The sequence below is a fragment of the Leopardus geoffroyi genome, chromosome C1, assembly GCF_018350155.1.
Source record: "Leopardus geoffroyi isolate Oge1 chromosome C1, O.geoffroyi_Oge1_pat1.0, whole genome shotgun sequence".
Lineage (NCBI taxonomy): Eukaryota > Metazoa > Chordata > Mammalia > Carnivora > Felidae > Leopardus > Leopardus geoffroyi.
Window position 1 is genome coordinate 21,518,178 of NC_059328.1, and position 22,803 is coordinate 21,540,980.

The following is a 22,803-nucleotide window of genomic DNA, read 5'->3' on the forward strand; positions in this document are numbered from 1 at the left end:
CAAATTGAGTATTAGTGATTTTACAGTTATACTTTGTGCCTACTGTACAGTAACTATTGGGTGAATAAATGATTTATGTTTGGTTCTAGAATAATTTTATATACAGCTCTCTTCCAATATTTATTTGAAAATAAAAATATCTGAAGCCTTCTGCAAATAATATTTGTTGTCAGTCCTTGAAAGTGGAACTAACGGGGCGCCTGGGTGGCTCAGTCGGTTAAGCGTCCGACTTCGGCTCAGGTCATGATCTCACAGTCCGTGAGTTCGAGCCCCGCATCGGGTTCTGTGCTGACAGCTCAGAGCCTGGAGCCCGTTTCAGATTCTGTGTCTCCCTCTCTCTCTGCCCCTCCCCTGTTCATGCTCTGCCTTTCTCGTTCTCAAAAATAAATAAACATTAAAAAAAAAAAAAAAAAAGAAAGAAAGTGGAACTAAGATTATTCCCGGGGTGCCTGGGTGGCTCAGTTGGTTAAGTGTCCGACTTCAGCTTAGATCATGACCTCAAAGTTCCCAAGTTCAAGCCCCACATTGGGCTCTGTGCTGACAGCTTGGAGCCTGGAGCCAACTTCAGATTCTGGGTCTCCCTCTCTCTCAGTCCCTCTTCCACTCACGCTATGTCTCTCTCTCAAAAATAATAAACTTAAAAAAAAAAAAAGAGCCTTTAAAAAAGATTATTCTCTGGGAATTAAACTTTACAATCAATAAAAGTGGGTCAGGATATGGATATGTAAAGTGTTTTTAAAGAAAGAGAACAGCCAGGCTGGCTGGCTCAGTTGGTAGGGGATGCGACTCTTGATCTCGGGATTGTGAGTCTGAGCTCCACACTGTAGAGATTACTTAAAAAAAAAAAAAAAAATCTTAAAAAAAAAAAAGATAGTAGCTACCAGGCAAGAATGCACACATCTTAAGTATGTGTAGCAATGTATGTAAATTTGTATATATTTATGGGCGCCTGGGTGATTCAGTTGGGTGTCTGACTTCGACTCAGGTGATGATCACAGCTTGTGAGTTTGAACCCCACATCGGCTCTCCAGTCTCAGCGCAGAGTCTGCTTTGGATCCTCTGTTTCTCTCTCTGTCCCTCCCCGGCTTGCTCTCTCTCTCTCAGAAATAAATGAAAATGTAAAAAATTTTAAATATGCGTATATTTATATTTTGTATTACATTAATGTAACAGCAACAACAATCATTTAGTGACTAAAAGGTATAGTAAAATGTGTGGTATAAAGCAGCACTGTAGGGGCACCTGGGTGGCTCAGTTGGTTTAGGTGTCTAACTTTGGGTCAGGTCATGATCTCACAATTCATGAGTTCGAGCCCTGAGTCAGGCTCTGCACTGACAGCTCGGAGCCTGGAGCCTGCTTTGGATTCTGTGTCTCCCTCTCTCTCTGCCCCTCCCCTGCTTGCATTCTGTCTCTCTCTCTCTAAAATAAATTAAAAAACATTTAAAAATATAAAAATAAAGCAGCATTGTACAAAGCATTCCATGTACATTATCTCATTGAACTCCCACATTTCTTTTTTTTTTTTAAGTTTATTTATTTTGAGAAAGAGAGCATGAGCAGGGAGAGAGGCAAAAGGAGAGGGAGGGAGTGAGAGAGAGATAATCCCAAGCAGGCTCCAAGTTGTCAGCACAGGGCCCCATGCAGGGCTCAAACCCACGAACTGTGAGATCATAACCTTAGCCGAAATCAAGAGATGGACATTTAACCAACTAAGCCACCCAGGTGCTCCTAAACTTCCACATTTCTAAAGACTCTGTCTGTCAGAAAGGGAGGTTATTTAACTATGCAAGTACAGAAAATCGGGTGAGAAGCAAACCTGGCAGCACCCATCCCAGTCGGTCAGAAGAGAGATGTCCAGATTTTACATCCCCATCTGCAAGTCTATCTTTGTTGGGGGTGGTGTGCAGCAGACCTGGGTGGTCAGGTGTCATTCAATACCAGGTTCCTCAATTCCCCCTGCTCCAATCCCATGCCCCCCAAGCGATCTGATTATGCATCAGTCTCCACCTAGGCCTGCTACAGAAGCTATTCTGGCAATGCAGACTTGTGAGTATTCCTATCTTTGTGACAATTACTTCTCACCCATAATGAATAAACTAACATTCCAATGTTATTTCCAATAATTAAAATACAAAATATTTTGGGTGCTTTGGTGGCTCAGTCAGTTAAGCATCTGACTCTTGATTTCGGCTCAGGTCAAGGTCTCACAGTTTGTGAGACTGAGTGAGCCCAGTATCAGCTCTGCACTGACAGCATGGAGGGTGCTTGGGATTCTCTCTCTTCCTCTCTCTCTCTCTGCTCCCTCTGCTCTCTGCGCCCTCCCCCACTTATACATGCTCTCTCAAATAAATAAATAAATAAACTTAAAAAAATTTAAAAATAGGAATGCTAAACTCTCAAAGTAATATAATCTGTTGTGTGGGAGAGGGTTGTGGCAAAATATACATAAAAATTACCATTTTAACCATTTTTATTTATTTTTTTTTATTTTTTTTTTAATGTTTATTCATTTTAGAGAGAGAGAGAGACAGAGCATGAATGGGGGAAGGTCAGAGAGAGGGAGACACAGAATCTGAAAACAGGCTCCAGGCTCTGAGCTGTCAGCACAGAGCCCAATGCGGGGCTCGAACTCACGGACCGCGAGATCATGACCTGAGCCGAAGTCGGTCGCCCAACCGACTGAGCCACCCAGGCGCCCCATAACCATTTTTAGGCATACAGTTCTGTGGCATTAAGTTCATTCACCTTGTTGTACAACCATTATCACTACTCATTTCCAAAACGTTTTCATCATGTCAAACTAATGCTCTGTACACATTAAATCAGTGCCCATCTCCCCCCTCCCACGGCCCCTCATCATCACCATTCTACTTTCTATCCATTTGCATTATGGTGGTTTTAAAACATGTCTGCAAATTCCTTTACATGCCTCCCGTTAAGGAGTGGAGATTGCCTCAAAGAACAGAATTCAGTGGAGGGACACTGAGGGACTTCAGACACTGGGTCAGTGAAAGCCGTGCACTTTCTGCCAGGTGGTTATAGGATACTCATCCTGGGAGCCTATAGCCACCATGTAAGAAGTCCAGCCAGGGGAGCTTGGATGGCTCAGTCAATTAAGCGTCCGATTTCAGCTCAGGTCATGATCTCAAGGTTTAGGAGTTCAAGCCCCACATCAGGTCCTGTGCTGACAGCTCAGAGCCTAGAATCTGCTGCGGATTCTGTGTCTCCCTCTCTCTCTGCCCCTCCCTCACTTGCACTCTGTCTCTCTCTCTCTCTTTCTCAAGAATAAATAAACATTAAAAAACAATTAAAAAAAAAAAAAAGTCCAGCCATCCCGGGACTGCACGGGATGAGATCACGTAGGGAGACTGCAGACAAAGGAAGACCTGTGGAGTCCCAGCTTTTTGAGAGCATCTAGCCCAGGTATCAGACTTGGACATGATGAAACCCTGTTATGGGTTGAATTGTGTCCCTCAAAAAGAAAAAGACATGTTTAAGTCCTAACCCCCAGCACCTCAGAATATATTGGTAATAGGGTCACTGCAGATGTAACTAATTAAGATAAGGTCATACAGGAGTAGGGTGGGCCCTTAATCCAGTATAACTAGCATCCTGAAGAGCAGAAGAGGCAGACCAAGAGACACACACAGGAGAGAAGGTCACTCAGAGGCATAGACGGAGTGATGCAGCTATATGCAGGCAAGGATTCCTAGCCACCACCAGAAGCTAGGAAAAGGCAAGGAAAGATTCTTCCACAGTAACACTAGAGAGATCATGGCCCTGCTGATACCTTGATTTTAGATTTCTGGCCACCAGAACTATGAGAGAATAAATTTTGTTTTTTTAAGCTACCTAGTTTATGGTACTTTGCTACGACAGCCCTAAGAGACTAATACATCTTCCTTCAAAACAATCTCAGCCCCAGCCACCACCTGACTTTAATTACATGAGAAACCCCTTAGCAAAACTGCCTGGCTAAGCCCAGTCACCCCCTGACTTATGAACAAAATAAACCATTGTTATTGTTTTAAGCCACTGTCTCGGAGCAGTTTGTTACCCAATAGCACATAACTGGAATATCTGTCCTCTATTACTAATACCAGCAACGTTAACCAGAAGTGTGTTATTTACTCCACCAAGACTACCAGCGTCTCCCTAAGCCATACCTTCCTGACACTGGGAAGGAAGGCTTTTTCAGTAATCAGTCATGGGCTGATCTATACCGAATCCCTCAATCTGCCTCATTCAGTTGGCTTGACTATCTCTGTACTCACAAGACTGTTCACTTTCTTCTGAACTGCATTGTAACCAATGCAGAGTGGGGCTTGTTTACTTCCCAAGTAATTATGGTTATCAATGTTATCTCAGAAAAACCCAAGCTTGAATTTAGTGTAGAAAAACAGAACACAAAATTATATGTATATTATGATTACAATTTGGGGGAGGGGGGCAATGCATAAATAGGCTAAAAACTGGAAGAGAAACACCATTATTTAAATGGTGGAGACAAAACTGCTACATTTATAAAACTCTACTTTGTGCCAGGTCCTGTGCCAGTCACTTGACAAACATAACCCGTAATTCTCATGATCACCCTACAGGGATGATATTATGATCTCCACTTTACAAATGAGGAAACAGGCTCTAAGAGAAAGTTGGTAGGAAGGACAAGGTGATACAGACAGAAAGTGGCAAACCCAATGCCTGGGCTAATTCTCCTTACCATGGATGGGTTTCCCTTCTCTATGTAAATCTGCTATGGAATGAATACATACATCCCAGAGCCCAATAGCCTAATTCTGACTAGATCTTCCTGGTGGTCCTAAAGGAGCAACAGTGTGAATGCCTCAGGGTGAAACAAGACCACATACCTAGATGCAGCTGGACATCTTTCACCTCCAGGGTGCTGGACTTGCGATGCCGAGCAAGCTGGCAGGCTGCTGTCACCACACTCTCGATAAAATCATCAGCAATCTGCAGCAGCATCTGGGGAAGACAAAAGTGGGGGAGAGTAACCATGACACTGGCATAGTAGGCTCCTGTTGCTGGGACAACTGTGTCTGCTTGAATCACATATTTAGTCAGGCTTTCTATTAGAAGCCATGGAATCAGCATTTGGGCTAAGGTGAGGAGGAAGAGGAGTGAGAACAACACTAAAAACACATCAACTCATTAACCAGGTTGAGCACAACTCACACCTTTCTGAGGATGTTACTTTCTGTACTTCCTACCTGGCAGGAATCAATCAGGCCAATCCCTCACTCTCATATTTTCTTCTGAATTAGGTGGGAAAACAAAAGTGAATCTTTATACTTCCTCACTCACAGTCTCCTAAAGCATTTTTATTTCCACTATCTCACCTAGTCTTTATATTAATCCTGTGAAAAAAATGGGGCATGGATTTTATCCTCCTTCTATACAGAAGGATGCTGACTCATGGCCATGCAACTGCTAAGCACCAGAAGCAGGATTCAACTTCCAGGTTCCATGTCCAAATCCTGGGTTCTTTCCACTTCATTATCATTTATCCTGGACTATGTGAAGAGTAAAATCAGAATTTGAAGCTAAAAATTGGAGTTTTCATCAGTCAATACCTTGGCCTCCTCTGCTGACCAAAAATAAAATGAATTACAATCATAGACAGGTATACCTTATTCTGTTAGACTATTATTGCATTGTTATCTTTTCTATGAAACCAAATGGATACCATCCACAGAGACGCACAGAGAGTGAGGGAAGGGCAGAGATAGAGGGAGGGAGGGAGGGAGGGAGGGAGGGAGGGAGGGAGGGAGAGAGAGAGAGAGAGAGAGAGAGAGAGAGAGAATCCCAAGCAGGCTCCACACTGTCAGCACAGGGCCCAACATGGGGCTTGAACTCACAATCCATGAGATCATGACCTGAGCTGAAGAAAAGAGATGACTAACTGAGCCACCCAAGCACCCCTTTCTCTCTCTTTTTTTTAAAGTAAGCTTTATGCCCAACATGGGGCTTTGAACTCACCACCCTGAGACCAAGAGTCACATACTCTACTAAATGAGCCAGCCAGGCACCTCCTAACAGAGAGATTTCTGATTAAACATGGCAAATCAAATCCAAAAATGACCTCCTCTCCTTCCCTAAATCCACTAAAATAATAATAAAGGGAAAAAAGACATATAAATCCACAAAGACAACAGGAGAGAAAAATTTAATAGACACGAGATTCCAATAAACTTTTATTTGTTTATTTTTTGAGAGAGAGAGAGTGCATGAGCGAGGGAGGGCAGAGAGGGAGGGGAACAAAGGATCTGAAGCAGGCTCTGCACTAACAGCAGACAGCCCAATGTGGGGCTTGAATTTACAAACCACAAGATCATGACCTGAGACAAAGTCAGATGCCTAATCAACTGAGCCACCCGGGCACCCCTCCAACAAACTTTTAAAGTAAACTTTTGCCAAGGAGATAACAGAGGAAAAGTGGGATCTGACCTGCAGATGGAATGTACAACATAAGTGCCCATAAAGGGGACACCAATGAGAATTAAACTGATTTGCCCCTTGCAGCCCCCAAAAGATCCAGCTTCTGGAAGTGCTATTTACATCAAAGATTGGGCTGAGGCACGGAACTAAAATCTGAGAAAGTATTACAAGTCTATATACAGACTAGTCCCCATTCCCTCCACACTCCAAAAGCAGCCAAGTGACTCCTCCCCACACATACCAGAACTCAGCAGGTTTATTCCCTAGAACACTGAATAGCCATGGCTCTGGATTAGAATACATCAGACACAGTGATGGCAGGGGAGAGATACAGCCTCTTTCTCTTGCCTTGCTTTCAGGATGTCAGAAGCTAGAGATAAACCCTCAGATAGGAGCCTGGAGGATTCTTTTCTGGAGATACCAAATGACTCCAGAGAATAGACTTACAGATGCTGAGATGTAGAGATCCTCCAATAAGAAGGCTGACTTGTGGACAAATTAGTCTGGAGTGAAGCCAGTGGTTTGCTAAAGCCAGCTGAGAGGAGCTCATAAAAGTCAATTAATTACATGCATTTCTTCACAATTCAGCAACATGTTGATAGCTTAAAATAGGGTATATTGGGAATATTTACACCACAGAAATTAGGAAACGCTAAAAATTAGGGCCTTTTCCTCCACCGAATTGGTTGCTAAACATTAACAGTACGTTACCAGATGAAGCCAATCAGTAAATTCTGCTTCACATCAGCTTTTTAGTGGCTCAGTCTTCAAGAACAGATCGTCAAGAACACCAAACATGTGAAGGAAATCTCCAATACTAAAAAGAAAATAAGCAAACCAAGGAGAAAAAAAAGGGCCCAGGGGACACTAAGACAATGCAGGGAAAAGAAGAAAATGTCAAAAAATGGAATTCCTTGGAAAGAAAGGTAAGAGAAGATATTACAACCATAAAATAAGAACAGAGTGGCTTGGGGAAAAAAAGGACCAATTAGAAGTGCCTGGCTGGCTCAGGTGGTGGAAGAGTATGACTCTTGATGTCAGGATTCTGTAAGCCCCACCTTGAGTATAGAGACTACTTACAAAATAAAATCTTTTCTTTTTTTTTTTAATTTTATTTTTGAGAGAGAGAGCACAAGTTGGGGAGGGACAGAGAGAAAGGGAGACAGAGAATCCAAAGCAGGCTCCAGGCTCCAAGATGTCAGCACAGAGCCCGACTTGGGGCTTGAACTCATGAACCGCGAGACCATGACCTGAACTGAAGTTGGATGCTTAACCAACTGAGCCACTCAGGTGCCCCCAAATAAAATCTTTAAGAAACAAACAAACAAAAAAAGGACTAGTCAACAAGAAAACCTCATGAGAATTCTAATTTTTATAGCAAAAAAACCATAAAACTTACAAAGTTTAGAAGATAAACTAAGAAAAATCTCCCTAGCAAGTGGAACTTAGAATTATAAAGAAATGAAAAATAGGAAATCAAAGACAAAAAACCCTAAGAGGACCAATGCAGAAGATTCAATATCCAACCAATTGTCATTACAGAATGAAAGAGCAAAAACAGAGAAGAAATTATCAAAAAACTAATATAAGAAAATGGAAGTCTCATACACTGCTGGTATGAATGTTAAAGGGTGTATGTAGCACTTTGGAAAAACAATTACCACATGACTCTGCAACTTCACTCCTAAGTATATTATCAAGAAAAATGAAAACATATTTCTGCATAAAACTTATGCACGAGTTTAAAAAAAAGGAAAAAAACAAAATTTGCACATGAATGTTCATGCAACATTCATAATAACCAAAAAGTGGATACAACCCATCACCTGATGAATGGATAAACAATGGTATGTCCATACAACAGAATAGTATTCTGCCCTAAAAAGAAAAGAGGTACTCATATCTGCTACAACATGGATGAACTTTTGGGGCGCCTGGGTGGCGCAGTCGGTTAAGCGTCCGACTTCAGCCAGGTCACGATCTCGCAGTCCGTGAGTTCGAGCCCCGCATCGGGCTCTGGGCTGATGGCTCAGAGCCTGGAGCCTGTTTCTGATTCTGTGTCTCCCTCTCTCTCTGCCCCTCCCCCATTCATGCTCTGTCTCTCTCTGTCCCCAAAAAAATAAATAAACGTTGAAAAAAAAATTAAAAAAAAAAACAAAAAACAAAAAAAAACATTACACTAAGTGAAATAAGCCAGTCACAGACACCACATATTATATGACTCCATTTATCTGAAATGTCCAGAACAGGCAAATCTATAAAGACAGAAAGTAGATTAGTAGTTAGTTGCTTAAGGGCTGTGGGGGTTGGAAAAAAATGGGAGTGACTGCTAATAGGTAGGGGTTTCTTTTAGGGCTGATGAAAATGTTCTAAAAATGACAGTGTTGAGAGTTGTATAATTCTGTGAAGAGACTAACAACAACTGAACTGTAGATTTCAAATGAGTGAATTTTATGGTATATGAATTATATCTCAATAAAGCTGCTACCCCCTCAACCACTCCCCCATCCTCCCCACACACAAAGAGAGCAAGTATTTTTCCCTCTGGTTAAAAAAAATAAAAATGGAGTTATACTTTTTTTTTTTTTTATAATTTGTATTTCCTTTCCTTGTCATTACATACTCTTCAGCAAAGGCAAAACAAACTAATAACAAAAAACTCCAAACCCCAAAATATACAAAATCATCCCAGAATTGAGGCACTCAAGTCCCTAAAATAAAAGAAGGTTCCAGGAACCCAGCAGAACAAATGAAAAAAGATAGCACTAAAGCTCATATGAAAATTCAGAGTAGAAAAAAAAGTAACACTCTAGGGGCACCTGGCTGGCTCAGTTGGTAGAGCATGCAACTCTTGATCTTAGGGTTGAGTTCAAGCCTCAGGTTGGGTATAGAGATTACTTAAAAAAGAAAATATTTAAAAAAAAAAGGGAGGGAAAGAAAAAAGACTCTAAAAAACCAAAATTGGGATCAGAATGGCATAAGACCTTTCTGTTTTTCTTTTTTTTTCTCAAGTAGGCTCCATGCCGAACATGGGGCTTGAACTCACGACCCTGAGATCAAGAGTTGCATGAAGCACCCTGCATAAGATTTCTTAATAGATTTTCAAAGACAATGGAGCAATGCCTTTACAACTGAAAGGAAAAAAATGATTTCCATAATCAAATTCTAAACTCTTTCAAACCAAAAATTAAGTGTGAAGTTAGAATGTAGACATTTTCAGACATTTACCTCTCATCTAACCTTCTTAGACAGTAATAAAAATGTGCTTTAACAAAAAGAGGGAATAAAGTAAGAAGAGGATGTAGGATCTAGGAAACAAGAGATCCAAAGAGAAAAAAAAAAAAAAAAAAGAGCAAAAGGAAGACCCAGGAGAGGTTTGTTCAAGTGACCTAAAATTAATCAGACCAGAAGATGATGGAGGATTCTGGGAGTGAAATCTCCGAGTCAGGAAAGCGGGCGGGGTAGAGACTAAAATCTGCAGATTATTTTTCCATTTGGAAAACAATGTTGATAAAGTGTACACCAGAGGTGATAGCAGAAGTCGAATATAAAAGGCACAAAAAAAAACTAAATGAAAATGAGTCAATTATCAACTTTGTAAGTAGTACAAAACAGGACTTGGTTCAGTGGTGAACAATATTTACTTGGTCAGAATAATGTAAATACTGATTTCTGAGTTATCTAAAAGTTGTGACAAAACTATATTGGAAAAATGAGGGAAAGGGAAGCATGTATGGATGTGAGTGGTTTAACAAAATTCTATCAACAGACAGAAATCAAAGAATATCTGTTTCAGTATATTACTTAAAAATATGGAGGAATATTATAGAAACAACTAAAATTGTTGAAAGTGATTGCCTATGAACAACAAACAAAGCCCTTTTCGCCAAGCAAAAGCAGCAGCAGCTGCTAGGTAGAAAGTGCTAGGCATTCTCCTAAGTGATTTGTACAAGTTATTCCAGGGAACCCTCACAATAACCCTGTGGGTAAATAATACCATACCCTGCCAACACAAGAGGAAACTGAGTCAAAAAGCGTACGTGACTTGTCCACAGCTACAGAACTGGTAAGTGGCAGAGCCAACATTCAAATTCAGATTTGTCTGCCTCTAAAGAGCCAATATTCTGTATTAGCTCTCAGGGACACAGATTCTGGGGTTCCCAACCCCACCTTACCTCCTCCACATCTTCATCCAATTGCTCATTAGGATCCACTTCTCTGACTAAGTCTTGTAATTTCTTCTTGGTCAATACCTAAAGTTAATTGGGAGAAGATTTTCTCAGTAAGTATTAAGGGAGAAAAACACCTCATTACCCTGTAATGAAGAAAGGCTGTCACTGTGTTGGGTTTAGTTTCTACTTTCCAAAAGTCAGCAGTCTGGCCTACAAGACTTGTATTCTACAAAACTGTACTCTCAAGACAGAAGTAGCCCAGGGAAAGGCCACAAGAGCAGTGTGGCCGAGAGGCAACATCTGTCAGTTTATTTCTGCTTCATCTCTTTCTCACTATGCCTTACCTTCCCCCTACATTAAATAATTCGCAATTTTCTGACCATCACAACTTGTATGTGCCTCTGTTGCTTTTGGACGTGCTCTTCTACCCTTCTTCCTATCTGCTCAGTCTATGGTGCCTTCTTTCTGCTTTTCCTAGCCCACCCAGGTAAAAGGAACCACTTCCTCCTTTGGCCTCTACTAGACTCTGTGCACCCTTCTATCATTGTATGTAGTTGTAAACTTGCCTGTTTCTTTCTTTCTTTTTTTTTAATGTTTATTTATTTTTGACAGAGACAGAGTGTGAGCAGGGAAGGGGCAGAGAGAGAGAGGGAGACACAGAATCCAAAGCAGGCCCAGGTTCTGAGCTGCAGCACAGAGCCCAACACGGGGCTCAAACTCATGGACCCCAAGATCATGACCTGAGCCGAAACCAGCTGCTCAACCAACTGAGCCACCCAGGCACCCCATAAACTTGCCTGTTTCAGACTTAGTAGGCTGAAAGCTCCCTGAGGGCAGGGACCATGTGTTCATCTCCACATAATATTTGTATAAGTGCATACAACTGTGATCCCTTTTTCAGAGAGGAAATGTCATGTTACATATATATACCATTAAACAATAATCAAAAGACATACATTAAAATGCTAACCATAAACTGAGAATAAACTGAGGGTTGATGGGGAGTGGGAGGGAGGGGAAAGTGGGTGATGGGCATCGAGGAGGGCACCTGTTGGGATGAGCACTGGGTGTTGTATGGAAACCAATATGACAATAAACTTCATATTAAAAAAAAATGTTAACCATAGTTATTTTGGGGTGATGGTAAAATTATGGGCTATTTATTCTTGTATTTCTAAAGTTCCTGTGATAAGCATGTATAATCTTGGAAATAAAGAAAAAAGAAACAAATTTTTAAAATACATATTTGTTCATGATTTCTCAGATCTATCCATTCTCCATTCTAACATTACCACTACATCAAGCCTTTACTGCACATCTTGATTTACTACAGAAGTCTTAGACCTGGTCTTCCTCTCAGTCTGCCCCCTTTCCTACCTTTCTTATCCACTTACTACCAAGTTAATCCTCCTACGATATACTACTTTTATTATGTTACTTACTCTTCTATTAAATATTTGCAAAGATTGTCTAATGACTAAAAGTTCCAAAGGAAACTGACTAGTATATGCTCAGTTTATTCTGCCATAATCCAGCCTAAACTGTCTTACCTCCTGCTTTTCTCCAACAGACTACACATTCAACACAAGCTGGCTTCCCAACTATCTGCCCAACCTTCCCCATTCACCTTTACTGGTCCCTCCCCCTATTTTCTTGAAATGTCTCTCCCTCCTATTCCAGCCTACAAGGTTCAAGTTAAGAGATAATACTTATTTCTTATCTCTTGTGGGTCTGCAGAGCAGAATCAGAATCATGGGCAGAAAGTAGGGGGCAGATTTTAGAAGTACTGCAGAAAATTAATGGCAGCAGCTGAATGAACTAGAAGGAGAAAAGACTGGAGGCAATGGTACTTAATTACAGGAATAATGAATAAATGAATGCATTAGTTATTTTACTTAACTATTTTATTTACCAATTATAAAGCATATATATATTTATACATAAAAATATAAAAACCTATCATAGGCAACATGTTGTGTTAGTGTGTGTATATGGATGTATGTAAATATACATCACACACATAAACACTGATAAACATTGTACATGATAATTTCATAAAGAACTTCAGAAGTCCAAAGGACAGGGGCGTCTGGGTGCCTCAGATGGTTAAGTGTCTGACTCTTGGTTTTGGCTCAGGTCATGATCTCACGGTTCGTGAGTTCAAGCCTAAGCCTGTTTGGGATTCTTGCTCTCTCTGCCCCTCCTCTGCTCTCTCACTCTCTCCCAAAATAAACTAAAGATAGATAGATAGATAGATAAATAAATAAATAAATAAATAAATAAATAAATAGTAAAACTCTTTAAATTTCTTTTAAATTTAAATTTTATCTTTCAGAGAGAGAGAGTGTGAGCAAGGGAGGCGCAGACAGAGAGGGAGACAGAGGATTCAAAGCGGGCTCTGTGCTGACAGCAGCTATCCCCACGCAGGGCTCTGATGAATGGCAAGATCACGACCTGAGCCAAATTTGGACGCTCAACCCACTGAGATACCCAGGCGCCCCCCAACAAACCTATTTTTTTCCCCCTCCCCTTTTTTTTTTTTTCCCCCTCCCCCCAACAAACCTATTTAAAAAAAATAGGGCGACTGGGTGGCTCAGTGGGTTAAGCGTCCGACTTCGGCTCAGGTCATGATCTCACAGCTTGTGAGTTTGAGTCCCATGTCGGGCTCTGTGCTGACAGTTCAGAGCCTGGAGCCTGCTTCACATTCTGTGTCTCCCTCTCTCTCTCTCTGCCCCTTCCCTGCTCACACACACTCTCTCTCTCTCAACAATAAATAAACAACAACAACAAAATTAGAAAATAAAAAAAATAAAGAAGTCCAAAGGAGGGAAAAGACCTTTTCCAGCTAAAAGGAAGAAGCAGTATCTGAGATAGACAGGCATCTCCCAAAGCATTACTGGTTCAAATAACAGATAAGAGGTACCTATAAAGAACCAAAAATAAGAAACGATACCTGATTATTTTCAGGGCTGAGACGCCCTCCAGTCCCAGGAGTGCCTGGTATCTTTACCACTGTAGTGCTATTGGCCATGGAGCCTTGTGGAGGAGTGCTGGCTGGTTCCGGTTTTATGGATGAGAAATTGGAGAGGTTGATTAGGGCTGAGGGGCCAAACTGGTTCATAATCTGCCGAGCTTTGGACTTCAGCTCATAGAGCTTATCAAGATCCTGTTTCTTTTTGGAGCTGTGAGGACCAAGGCCAATCAACTGTAGAAGGAAAACAAGAGAATTAACTCCAGAAACATCTTTAATAAAGGGTAAGTTTTGAAAGTAAACTTATATAAAGTCTCTTGGACTTGAAGGGTCTTTAGGATTTCTGGGATAGTGACCATGTGATACCTGCACATTAAAAATGGACGGAATGGAATGAGGAATGTTCATTGCTCTCACCTCATATTTAGAAACTATCTTTTCTCTAAAATCTAAATGAAATAGTCCACAAAATTAAATAAGTAAATGAACTGAGAAATCTTATGTACAAAAATAAACTAGAATGAGTAAGACATTTTTGAAGACTTCGTAAAAATAGAATACTTGGTTAAGTACTAAATGTGTTATTTTTCAACAGCAAATAATGTTAAATTCAAATAAATCATGGCACAATCACATACTTAAAACCAGTCACAAAACTTCAGAAAACAGATTAGTTCATTTTGGCACTTCAAAACATGCTTAAATCTATGTCAGGGCTATGTCTAATCAACACGAATTTTAGCAACTGTTAAAAGTAAGCTGTTCTTTGTCATCAAGAGCAAATTTTCTCTGAGTGTTAGCAATCTTTAAGTACATGCAGAGTCCCTAGCCTGGAGTAGCCAAGACTCCTAAATTTTAAAGCCATGAGGTAGACTCTGTGGACAGCAGCTTTGGTGTCATCAAGATCAGAAGCACATTTACCAAATTCCGTCAACAGCGGCCTCAACGAGCTTACTTACAGCTATCTGAGTGTCTAGATCTTTAATTACATCAGCAACTGCTGTGAGCCCGGTGAACTGAGAGGCAGCCATTTTCAAAAGCTACCTGTAAATGAACAACTGGCATCAAGCACCACTCTTGCCACAGAACCATTTCAGTTGCGTGGCTGGCACATCTTTACGGGCCAGAATCCAAGCAAACTGGATGTGGAGAAACGCATCCATATTCCTGTCTCCTTATTCTTACTCATTACCAAGAGAAATATCTCCATCTCTTTCATACGCAGCTTTTAAAATTAATGAAGATTAGGGGCGCCTGGGTGGCGCAGTCGGTTAAGCGTCCGACTTCAGCCAGGTCACGATCTCGCGGTCCGTGAGTTCGAGCCCCGCGTCGGGCTCTGGGCTGATGGCTCAGAGCCTGGAGCCTGTTTCCGATTCTGTGTCTCCCTCTCTCTCTGCCCCTCCCCCGTTCATGCTCTGTCTCTCTCTGTCCCAAAAATAAAAAAAAAAATAAATAAACGTTGAAAAAAAAATTAATGAAGATTATAGTAATATAAATTCTCTTCTAATGAAACGGATGTTCTAGCGTTAGGGATAAACTAGCAGCATATGGAAACTTCATTGGCCAAATTGTGAAACTTGAACTTGCAGGAATCATGGCAGTGGTTATCAGAATGTGGTGAAGCTTAGCAACCTAAATGAGCATCTATACGTGTGAACTCTTGCCCCAGTTGCTGAGTTCCTCCCCAACAAACTAACTTTCTAACACGAGAAATCACCTTTCCTGGTTTACCCTTAAGAAGAGCAACTAACTATGCACTGGTTAAGTGACCAAGAGAAACTTGGCCAAGAGTCAGCTAAGGGGGACAGCAGAGCATCAAGATCACTTGTTTGTTTTTTAACCGTATGCAGTCCATGCCTCCTTCTCCCTTACCCACGAATGGTACCAACGGAAGAATCAGGAGAGGGAAAGATTGAGAATGTGGTTAATAGTTGTTCTGTAATGTTATAAAAACAAACTATTTACCCACAGCAAGTTTTATGAAAGAGACTTATTAAAGATTATCAGTATGTTCACCACACTGAACATATTATACCCTTCAAATAACATTCCCATAACCTTCAAGGGACTTCCCAAAGAGTACTGGGTATAGAAGACTTTTTTTGTAATAGAGATTTCTGCATAATGGGAATTTTTATAATAAGACCTGTAGACAAGAACACAATCTACACAGCACCAAATATGAATAATCATATGTCAAGTTTGGAATTAACATTAAGGAATAGCTCCAATGACTATTAATGAAATAAGTTGTTTTAATGAAATAAGGGGAATCCATACAATATAAGAAACATCAAAGTTTCTCCCTAAGAAACTAGACTGCAATTTACTGTATTGTTTTGTTGAGAAGCAAACATTACTTCTGCATTTTCAATAATTCTGGTAAGTGAGCTATTTCTTCCATTAAAACAAAACAAAACAAAACAAAACAAAGCAGATGATAACCACTCATTACCAGACTGACACTGCCCATAGTTTCCTAGACTATTCCTTTATTTGGTTGGATTAAAAACACCATATTTGGATGGGTGATGATTACATGGATTTACACAATGTCAAAGTCATCACACTGAATATTTAAGATCTGTGCATTTTATTGTATATACAAATTATACCACTATTAAGGACAGGAAACCAAATCACCCAACCCCCACCCAAATAAATAAAGGATTGCACTCTTAGGCATTTATCCCAGAAAAAGAAAAACTTGTGTTCCCACACAAACCTATATTCTCATGTTCATAGCATATATCAATAAGGAAAAGATAGATTATTGAATACATGGTGGTATATGAGTACATCTGGAAAACATCTGGTTTCATGTTTAAAATTTAAATATTTGACCCATCTGGAATGAGGGGGGTATATATACATTCCTCCCTTCATACACTCTTTTATTGCAGACGGATCAAATATTTAAATCTTAAATATAAAATGAATTATCTTAAATGGTAAATATAAAATACTAGAATATAGGAGATTTAAAAAATATTCAGAAATATAACCCTCTCACTTTATTTAAAAAAACTAACCCAAAATGGATCGTATACTTTAATAATATCAAATGTACAACTATAATACTTTTAGAAAAAATAGGAGAAAATCTTTGGGCTCTAGCTAGACAAGAGTTCTTAGACTTGACACTAAATGCAATCAATAAAAGGAAATATTGATAAATTGGCCTTCATCAAATTAAAAATGTTTCCTATGTGAAAGCCTACGTAGAAAGGATGAAAAGACAAGCTACAGACGAGGAGAAAGTATTTACAAACTACATATCCAACAAAAGACTAGTATCTATAAAGTATAAAGAATTCTCAAAACTCAACACGTCTTTTTTTTTTTTTAACTAATTCAATTACAAAATGCACAGAAGACCTGACCAGATATTTCACCAAAGTCATACAGATGGCAAATGAAGCACAAGAAAAGGTATTCAACGTCATTAGTCATTAAAGAAAGGCAAATTAAAACTGCGGTAAGATGAAACTACACACCTAGAAGTATGCCTAAAATAAAAAATAGTGATAGCGCCAAATACTGACAAGGATGCAGAGAAAATGGATCACTAGCACATTGCAAGTGGGAATGTAAACAGTACAGCCACTCTAAAACAGTTTGCAGTTTCTTAAAAAATCTAAGGATATACTGTCACGGAGAAGCCCTAAAGAGACATGAAGACAAATGGAAAAACTAAGATCTGAATAAATGATGGACTTCAGTTAATAATACTGTATAAATATTGGCACATTAGTTTTAACAAATGCACCATACTAATGTAAGATATTGCTATGGAGAAACTGGGTGTATGGAAACCCTATTACCTTCCCAATTTTTCTGTGAATCTCAACTGTTCTAAATTTTTTCTTAACGTTTATTCATTTTTGAGAGACAGAGCACAAGTGGGGGAGGAGCACAGAGAAAAAAGGAGACACAGGATCCGAAGCAGGTTCCAGGCTCTGAGCTGTCAGCACAGAGCCTGATGCGGGCTCGAACTCATGAACCACGAGATTATGACCTGAGCCAAAGTCGGATGCTTACCCCACTAAGCCACCCAGGTGCCCCTAAAACTGTTCTAAGAAATAGTTTATTAAAAAACTAGGGGTGCCTGGGTGGCTCAGTCGGGTAAGCATCCAACTCTATATCTCAGCTCAGGTCATGATCTCATGGTTAATGAGATGAAGCCCTGAGATGGGGTCTGTGTTTAAGTTGCAAAGCCTGCTTGGGATTCTCTCAATCCCTCTCTCTGTACCCCTCTCCTGCTCTTGTGCATGCACGTGTGTGAGTATGTGTGTGTCTTTCTCTCTCTCTCAAAATAAATAATCATTTAAAAAAATAAAGTAAAAAAAAATTAGAAAAAAAAAGGGGGGGAGGGGGTGCCTGGCTGGCTCAGCAGGTAGAGCATGCGACTCTTAATCTCAGGGTCGGAGTTCAAGTCCTACATTGGGTGTCGAGCCTACTCTAAAAAGAAAAAAGGGGAAAAAAGAACAACCATTAATACACAAAACAACAGGGATGAATCTCAAAAAATATTTAAGCAAAAAAAAATCCAGTCTCAAAAGAAATACTCTATGATTCCATTTATTTAATTTTTAAATTTGTATTTCATTAAAAAAATTTTTTTTATGTTTTTATTTTTGAAGGAGAGAGAAACAGAGCATGAGAGGGGGAGGAGCAGACAGAGAGGGAGACACAGAATCTGAAGCAGGCTCCAGGCTCTGAGCTGTCAGCACAGAGCCCAACACAGGGCTAGCTAGCACTCACAAACTGTGAGATCATGACCTGAGCCGAAGTCGGACGCTCAATAGACTGAGCCACCCAGGCACCCCGTATTTGTATTTCATTTTTAAAGTTTATTCATTTTGAGGGGGGCTGCAGAGAGAATGGGAGGAGAGAGAATCTCTCAACTTGGGGCTCAATTCCATGAACCATGAGATTATGATCTGAGCCAAAATCAAGAGAGTCCAATGTTTAACTGATTGCACCACCCAGGCACCCCTGATTCCGTTTATATGAAATTCTAATCTCTAATGATCTAAAAACTAAACTCTAGCAATGGATGGGGCAGAGACTGAACAGGGGTATGGGGAAGTTTGTGAGGTAGATATAAATGCTCTATATCTTGAGGGGGGTGATGCTTACACAGCTGCATACATTTCTGAAAACCCATCAAACTAAATACTTACAATGTGCATTTTATTGTACACAAATTATACCTCAATAAAGTAGGCTCAGAAAAAAAAAAAACTCTTAATATGCAACTATTACACGACCCAACAATTGAAGTCCTAGGCATTTATCCTAGAGAAATGAGAACTTATGTTCACACCAAAACCTTTACATGAATATTCATAGTAGCCTTATTTGTAATAGTCAAAAACTGCAATCAGCTCAGGTGTCTCTCAAGAAGTGAATGGTTAAACAAACTGGTATATCCAGATCATGGAAAATTACTTATCAATAAAAAGAAAAAAACTTGATACACACGACTTATATGAACCTCCAGAGAATTACATTGAGCAAAAGACAATACAAAAATGTATTTATATAACATCTTTGAAACGACAAAATTTTAGGAACAGGAAAGAGATTCGTGAGGTTGTTAGGCACTGAGTAGCAAGGAAGCAGATGTGGTTACAAAAGGGCAATATGAGGGACCTTTGTGATGGAATCATTCAGTGTCTTGACTGTGATGACAGATAAAAGAACCTTTAGGGGCTCCTGGGTGACTCAGTCAGTGAGGTGACCAATGACCAACCAATGACCAACTCTTGATTTTTGTCTCAGGTCATGATCTCGTGCTTCGTGGGTTCAAGCCCCACAATGGGCTCTTTGCTAACAGTGTGGAGCCTGCTTGGGATTTTCTGTCTCTCTGCCCCTCCCCTGCTTACTCTCTCTCTCTCTCTCAAAATAAATAAATAAACACTAAAAAAAAAAAAAAAAAGAACCTATGAAAGTGACTAAATTGTATAGGACTTAATCCACATACATCCACAAATGAATACAAGTCAACAAATACAAGTAAAACTGGGTAAATCTGAATGAGACTGGTGGATTATATCAGGGTCAATATCTTGATTGTCATATTGCACAACAGTTTTGCAAAATGTTACCACTGGAGAAAACTAGGCAAAGTATACAAGAGATCTCTGTATGTTATTTTTTTTTAATTAAAAAAATTATTTATTTATTTTGAGAGAGAGAGAGAGTGGGGAAGGGACAGAGAGAGGGGGAGAAAGAAAATCCCAGCACAGAGCTCAACGCAAGGCTGAAACTCACAAACCAAGAGATCATGACCTGAGCCAAAGTCTGACACTTAGCCCACTTAGCCACCCAGGTGTTCCACTCTGTATTATTTCTTATAACTGCAAATAAATCTACAATTATCTCAATTTTTAAAATTGGGGAAAAAAAATTCTCAGCAGTAAATGAAAAGCCCTTCTAAAGATGGCCCAAAGGGGGCGCCTGAGTGGCTCAGTCAGTTAAGTGTCTGACATCAGCTCAGGTCATGAGCTCCAGGATCACAAGTTCCATCCCCACACTGGGCTCTCTGCTGTCAGCATGGAGCCTGCTTCTGATCCTCTGTCACCCTCTCTCTCTGCCCCTCCCCTGCTTGCACCCGCTCTCTCTTTGAAAAATAAACATTTTTTTTTCAACATTTATTTATTTTTGGGACAGAGAGAGACAGAGCATGAACGGGGGAGGGGCAGAGAGAGAGGGAGACACAGAATCGGAAACAGGCTCCAGGCTCTGAGCCATCAGCCCAGAGCCTGACGCGGGGCTCGAACTCACGGACCGCGAGATCGTGACCTGGCTGAAGTCGGACGCTCAACCGACTGCGCCACCCAGGCGCCCCAATAAACATTTTTAAATAAATAAATGAAATAAAGATGACCCAAAGCTCAGGAGCCATAAAATATTTGACATGTTCAATTACATAAAAATAAAATGTAATTTTATTTGTCTCACAAATAAATAAAATTTTTAAAAAAACAAAAATAAAATGTCTGCATGGCAACAAACATAATAAAGGACAAAAAGACAAACTAGCAAAAATATATGCAATATATATCAAAGACAAAGAACTAATTTCTTTTACATATAAAAAATACTTAGACATCAATAGGCACCCAACCACCCAAAAGAAAAATTGCAAAAAACAAAACAAAACAAAACAAAACAAACCCCAAAAAAACACAGCACAAGAAATTCAAATAGTTCTTAAAGTAATGAAATTACCTTTATTCTCATTCATAATAAAAACACAGATTAAAACTATTTATTCCTCCCCTGGCAATGATGAAAAAGTTTTACATGTACTCTGAAAATTTTATGGATAGTCATTTCGTCTGTTGTTGGAGTGGGGGGAATATAAATTTGTTAGAGGTCTCTATACAGGGCTACTTAGCAGTATCTACCAAAATTAGAAAAACATATATTGTTTTGACCCCACAGTTCCATGTTTAGCAATTTATATTACAGTTGAACTTCTATGTAAAAATAATACTGTACATACAAGGAATATCAGCCTAAATGTCCATCAAAAGTGATACAGTTAAATAAATCAGGGTATAACCACAATGAAATACACTGAAAAAGAATAAGACTCATGAAAATATTAAGCTAAATGAAAGAATCCAGAGGTACCTGGCTGGCCCAATTGGAAGAGCTGTAACCCTTTTTTGTTTTGTTTTGTTTTTGTTTTTGTTTTTTTGGAAGGCAGGAGGTTTATTTTACACCAGAGGGGCTCAGAGGAGATCACTCTCCGAGGTCTGAGCTGGAAGAGCTGTAACTCTTAATCTCAGGGTCATGGGTTTCAGCCCCATGTTGGGTGTAGAAATTACTTAAATAAAACTTTTTAAAAATTAAACAAAATAAATAAAAGAAAGAATCCTGTCACAAAAGACATGTTGTATCATTCCATTTATATGAAATGTCCAGAACAGACACACCTACAAGACAAGAAAGTGGATTAGTGGTTGCTAGGGCTGAAGCGTAAGGGAGAAGAATAGGGATTGACTGCTAATGGTAAAGGGTTTATTTTAGGAGGGGACAAAATAATCTGAAATTAGATTATGGTGATGGTTGGTTGCATAACCCTGAATGTATAAAAAAGCCATTGAACTGTACATCTGATAATGGTGAATTGTATGATAATGTCAATGACATCTCAATAAAGCTGTTTTTAAAAAATGAAAAAACTCATGAAAGGACCTCTAAAATACACTGTTCATTGAAAATCCAAGGTACAGAATAGTGAGAATAATTGTTATCATTTATTAAAAGACATATAACTGTAAATGCATAAATTATTCCTGGAAAGATAAATAAGAAACTGATAACAGCAGTTATCTTGGTAGGGAAGGGAACGGTAGTATCTGGGTGGCCTATGGGACCAAGGTGGGAGAAGATTTACTTTTCATCATATACCCTAAATTCTGTACCATGTGTATATGCTACCTATGAAAAAAAGAATTAAAGTAGTATTTGGTTTGTTTCCTCTGAAAAAATAGGTAGTTCTGACAACTTTTTAAAATATAACAAAAAATACAGCAGTAGCAACAAAAACGAATTTAACCTGTATCTCATACCTTATAAAAAAGCAAACTCAAAACTGATCATACACTTAAAATTAAAAATGTAAAACTACAAAACTTTTAGAAGAAAATATATACGGAAAAAAAAAATCTTCATAACTTTGGGTCAGGACAGAGTTCTTACATGTAACACCAAAAGCATAATCCACAAAAGAAAGAAATTGAGGAGTGCCTGGTGGCTCAGTCGTTTAAGCGTATAACTTCAGCTCAGGTTGTGATCTCGTGATTTGTGAGTTCCAGCCCCGCATTGGACTCTGCACTAATAGTGCGGAGCCTGCTTGGGATTCTCTCTCTCCCTCTTTCTCTGCCTCTCCCTACTCTCTCTCTCTCTCAAAATAAATAAACTTTGTGAAAAAAAAAGAAAGAAATTGATAAAGTGAACTTCACCAAAATGTAAACTCCTGCTCCATAAAAGAAAATAAAGACATGTCATACATGAAGAGAAAATATTAAAAATCACATATCTGACAAATAACTTGTATCCAGGTTATATAAAGAACTCTCAAAATTCAACAAGAAAAGTAACAATGCAATTAAAAAATGGACAAAAGATCTGAACAGACCCTATGCCTAAGAAGATATGCAGATGACAAACACATGAAAA

General features: G+C 39.4%; 1 protein-coding gene across 2 annotated transcripts in view; it reads right to left on the reverse strand.

The window, feature by feature from the left end:
• The window catches only part of TAF12 (TATA-box binding protein associated factor 12), a 32,204-nt gene that overhangs the window by 3,057 nt on the left and 6,344 nt on the right, over nucleotides 1-22,803 (reverse strand). The window contains exons 2-5 of one of the 2 annotated variants that reach the window (XM_045476337.1): nucleotides 14,562-14,646; nucleotides 13,585-13,836; nucleotides 10,635-10,712; nucleotides 4,872-4,986 (exon numbers count right to left, since the gene is read on the reverse strand). In XM_045476337.1, coding sequence (XP_045332293.1) covers nucleotides 4,872-4,986; nucleotides 10,635-10,712; nucleotides 13,585-13,836; nucleotides 14,562-14,633 — 517 coding nt within the window. In that variant the 5' untranslated portion in view covers nucleotides 14,634-14,646. The remainder of the gene's footprint in view (nucleotides 1-4,871; nucleotides 4,987-10,634; nucleotides 10,713-13,584; nucleotides 13,837-14,561; nucleotides 14,647-22,803) is intronic. The other variant, XM_045476338.1, reaches the window with a different exon arrangement.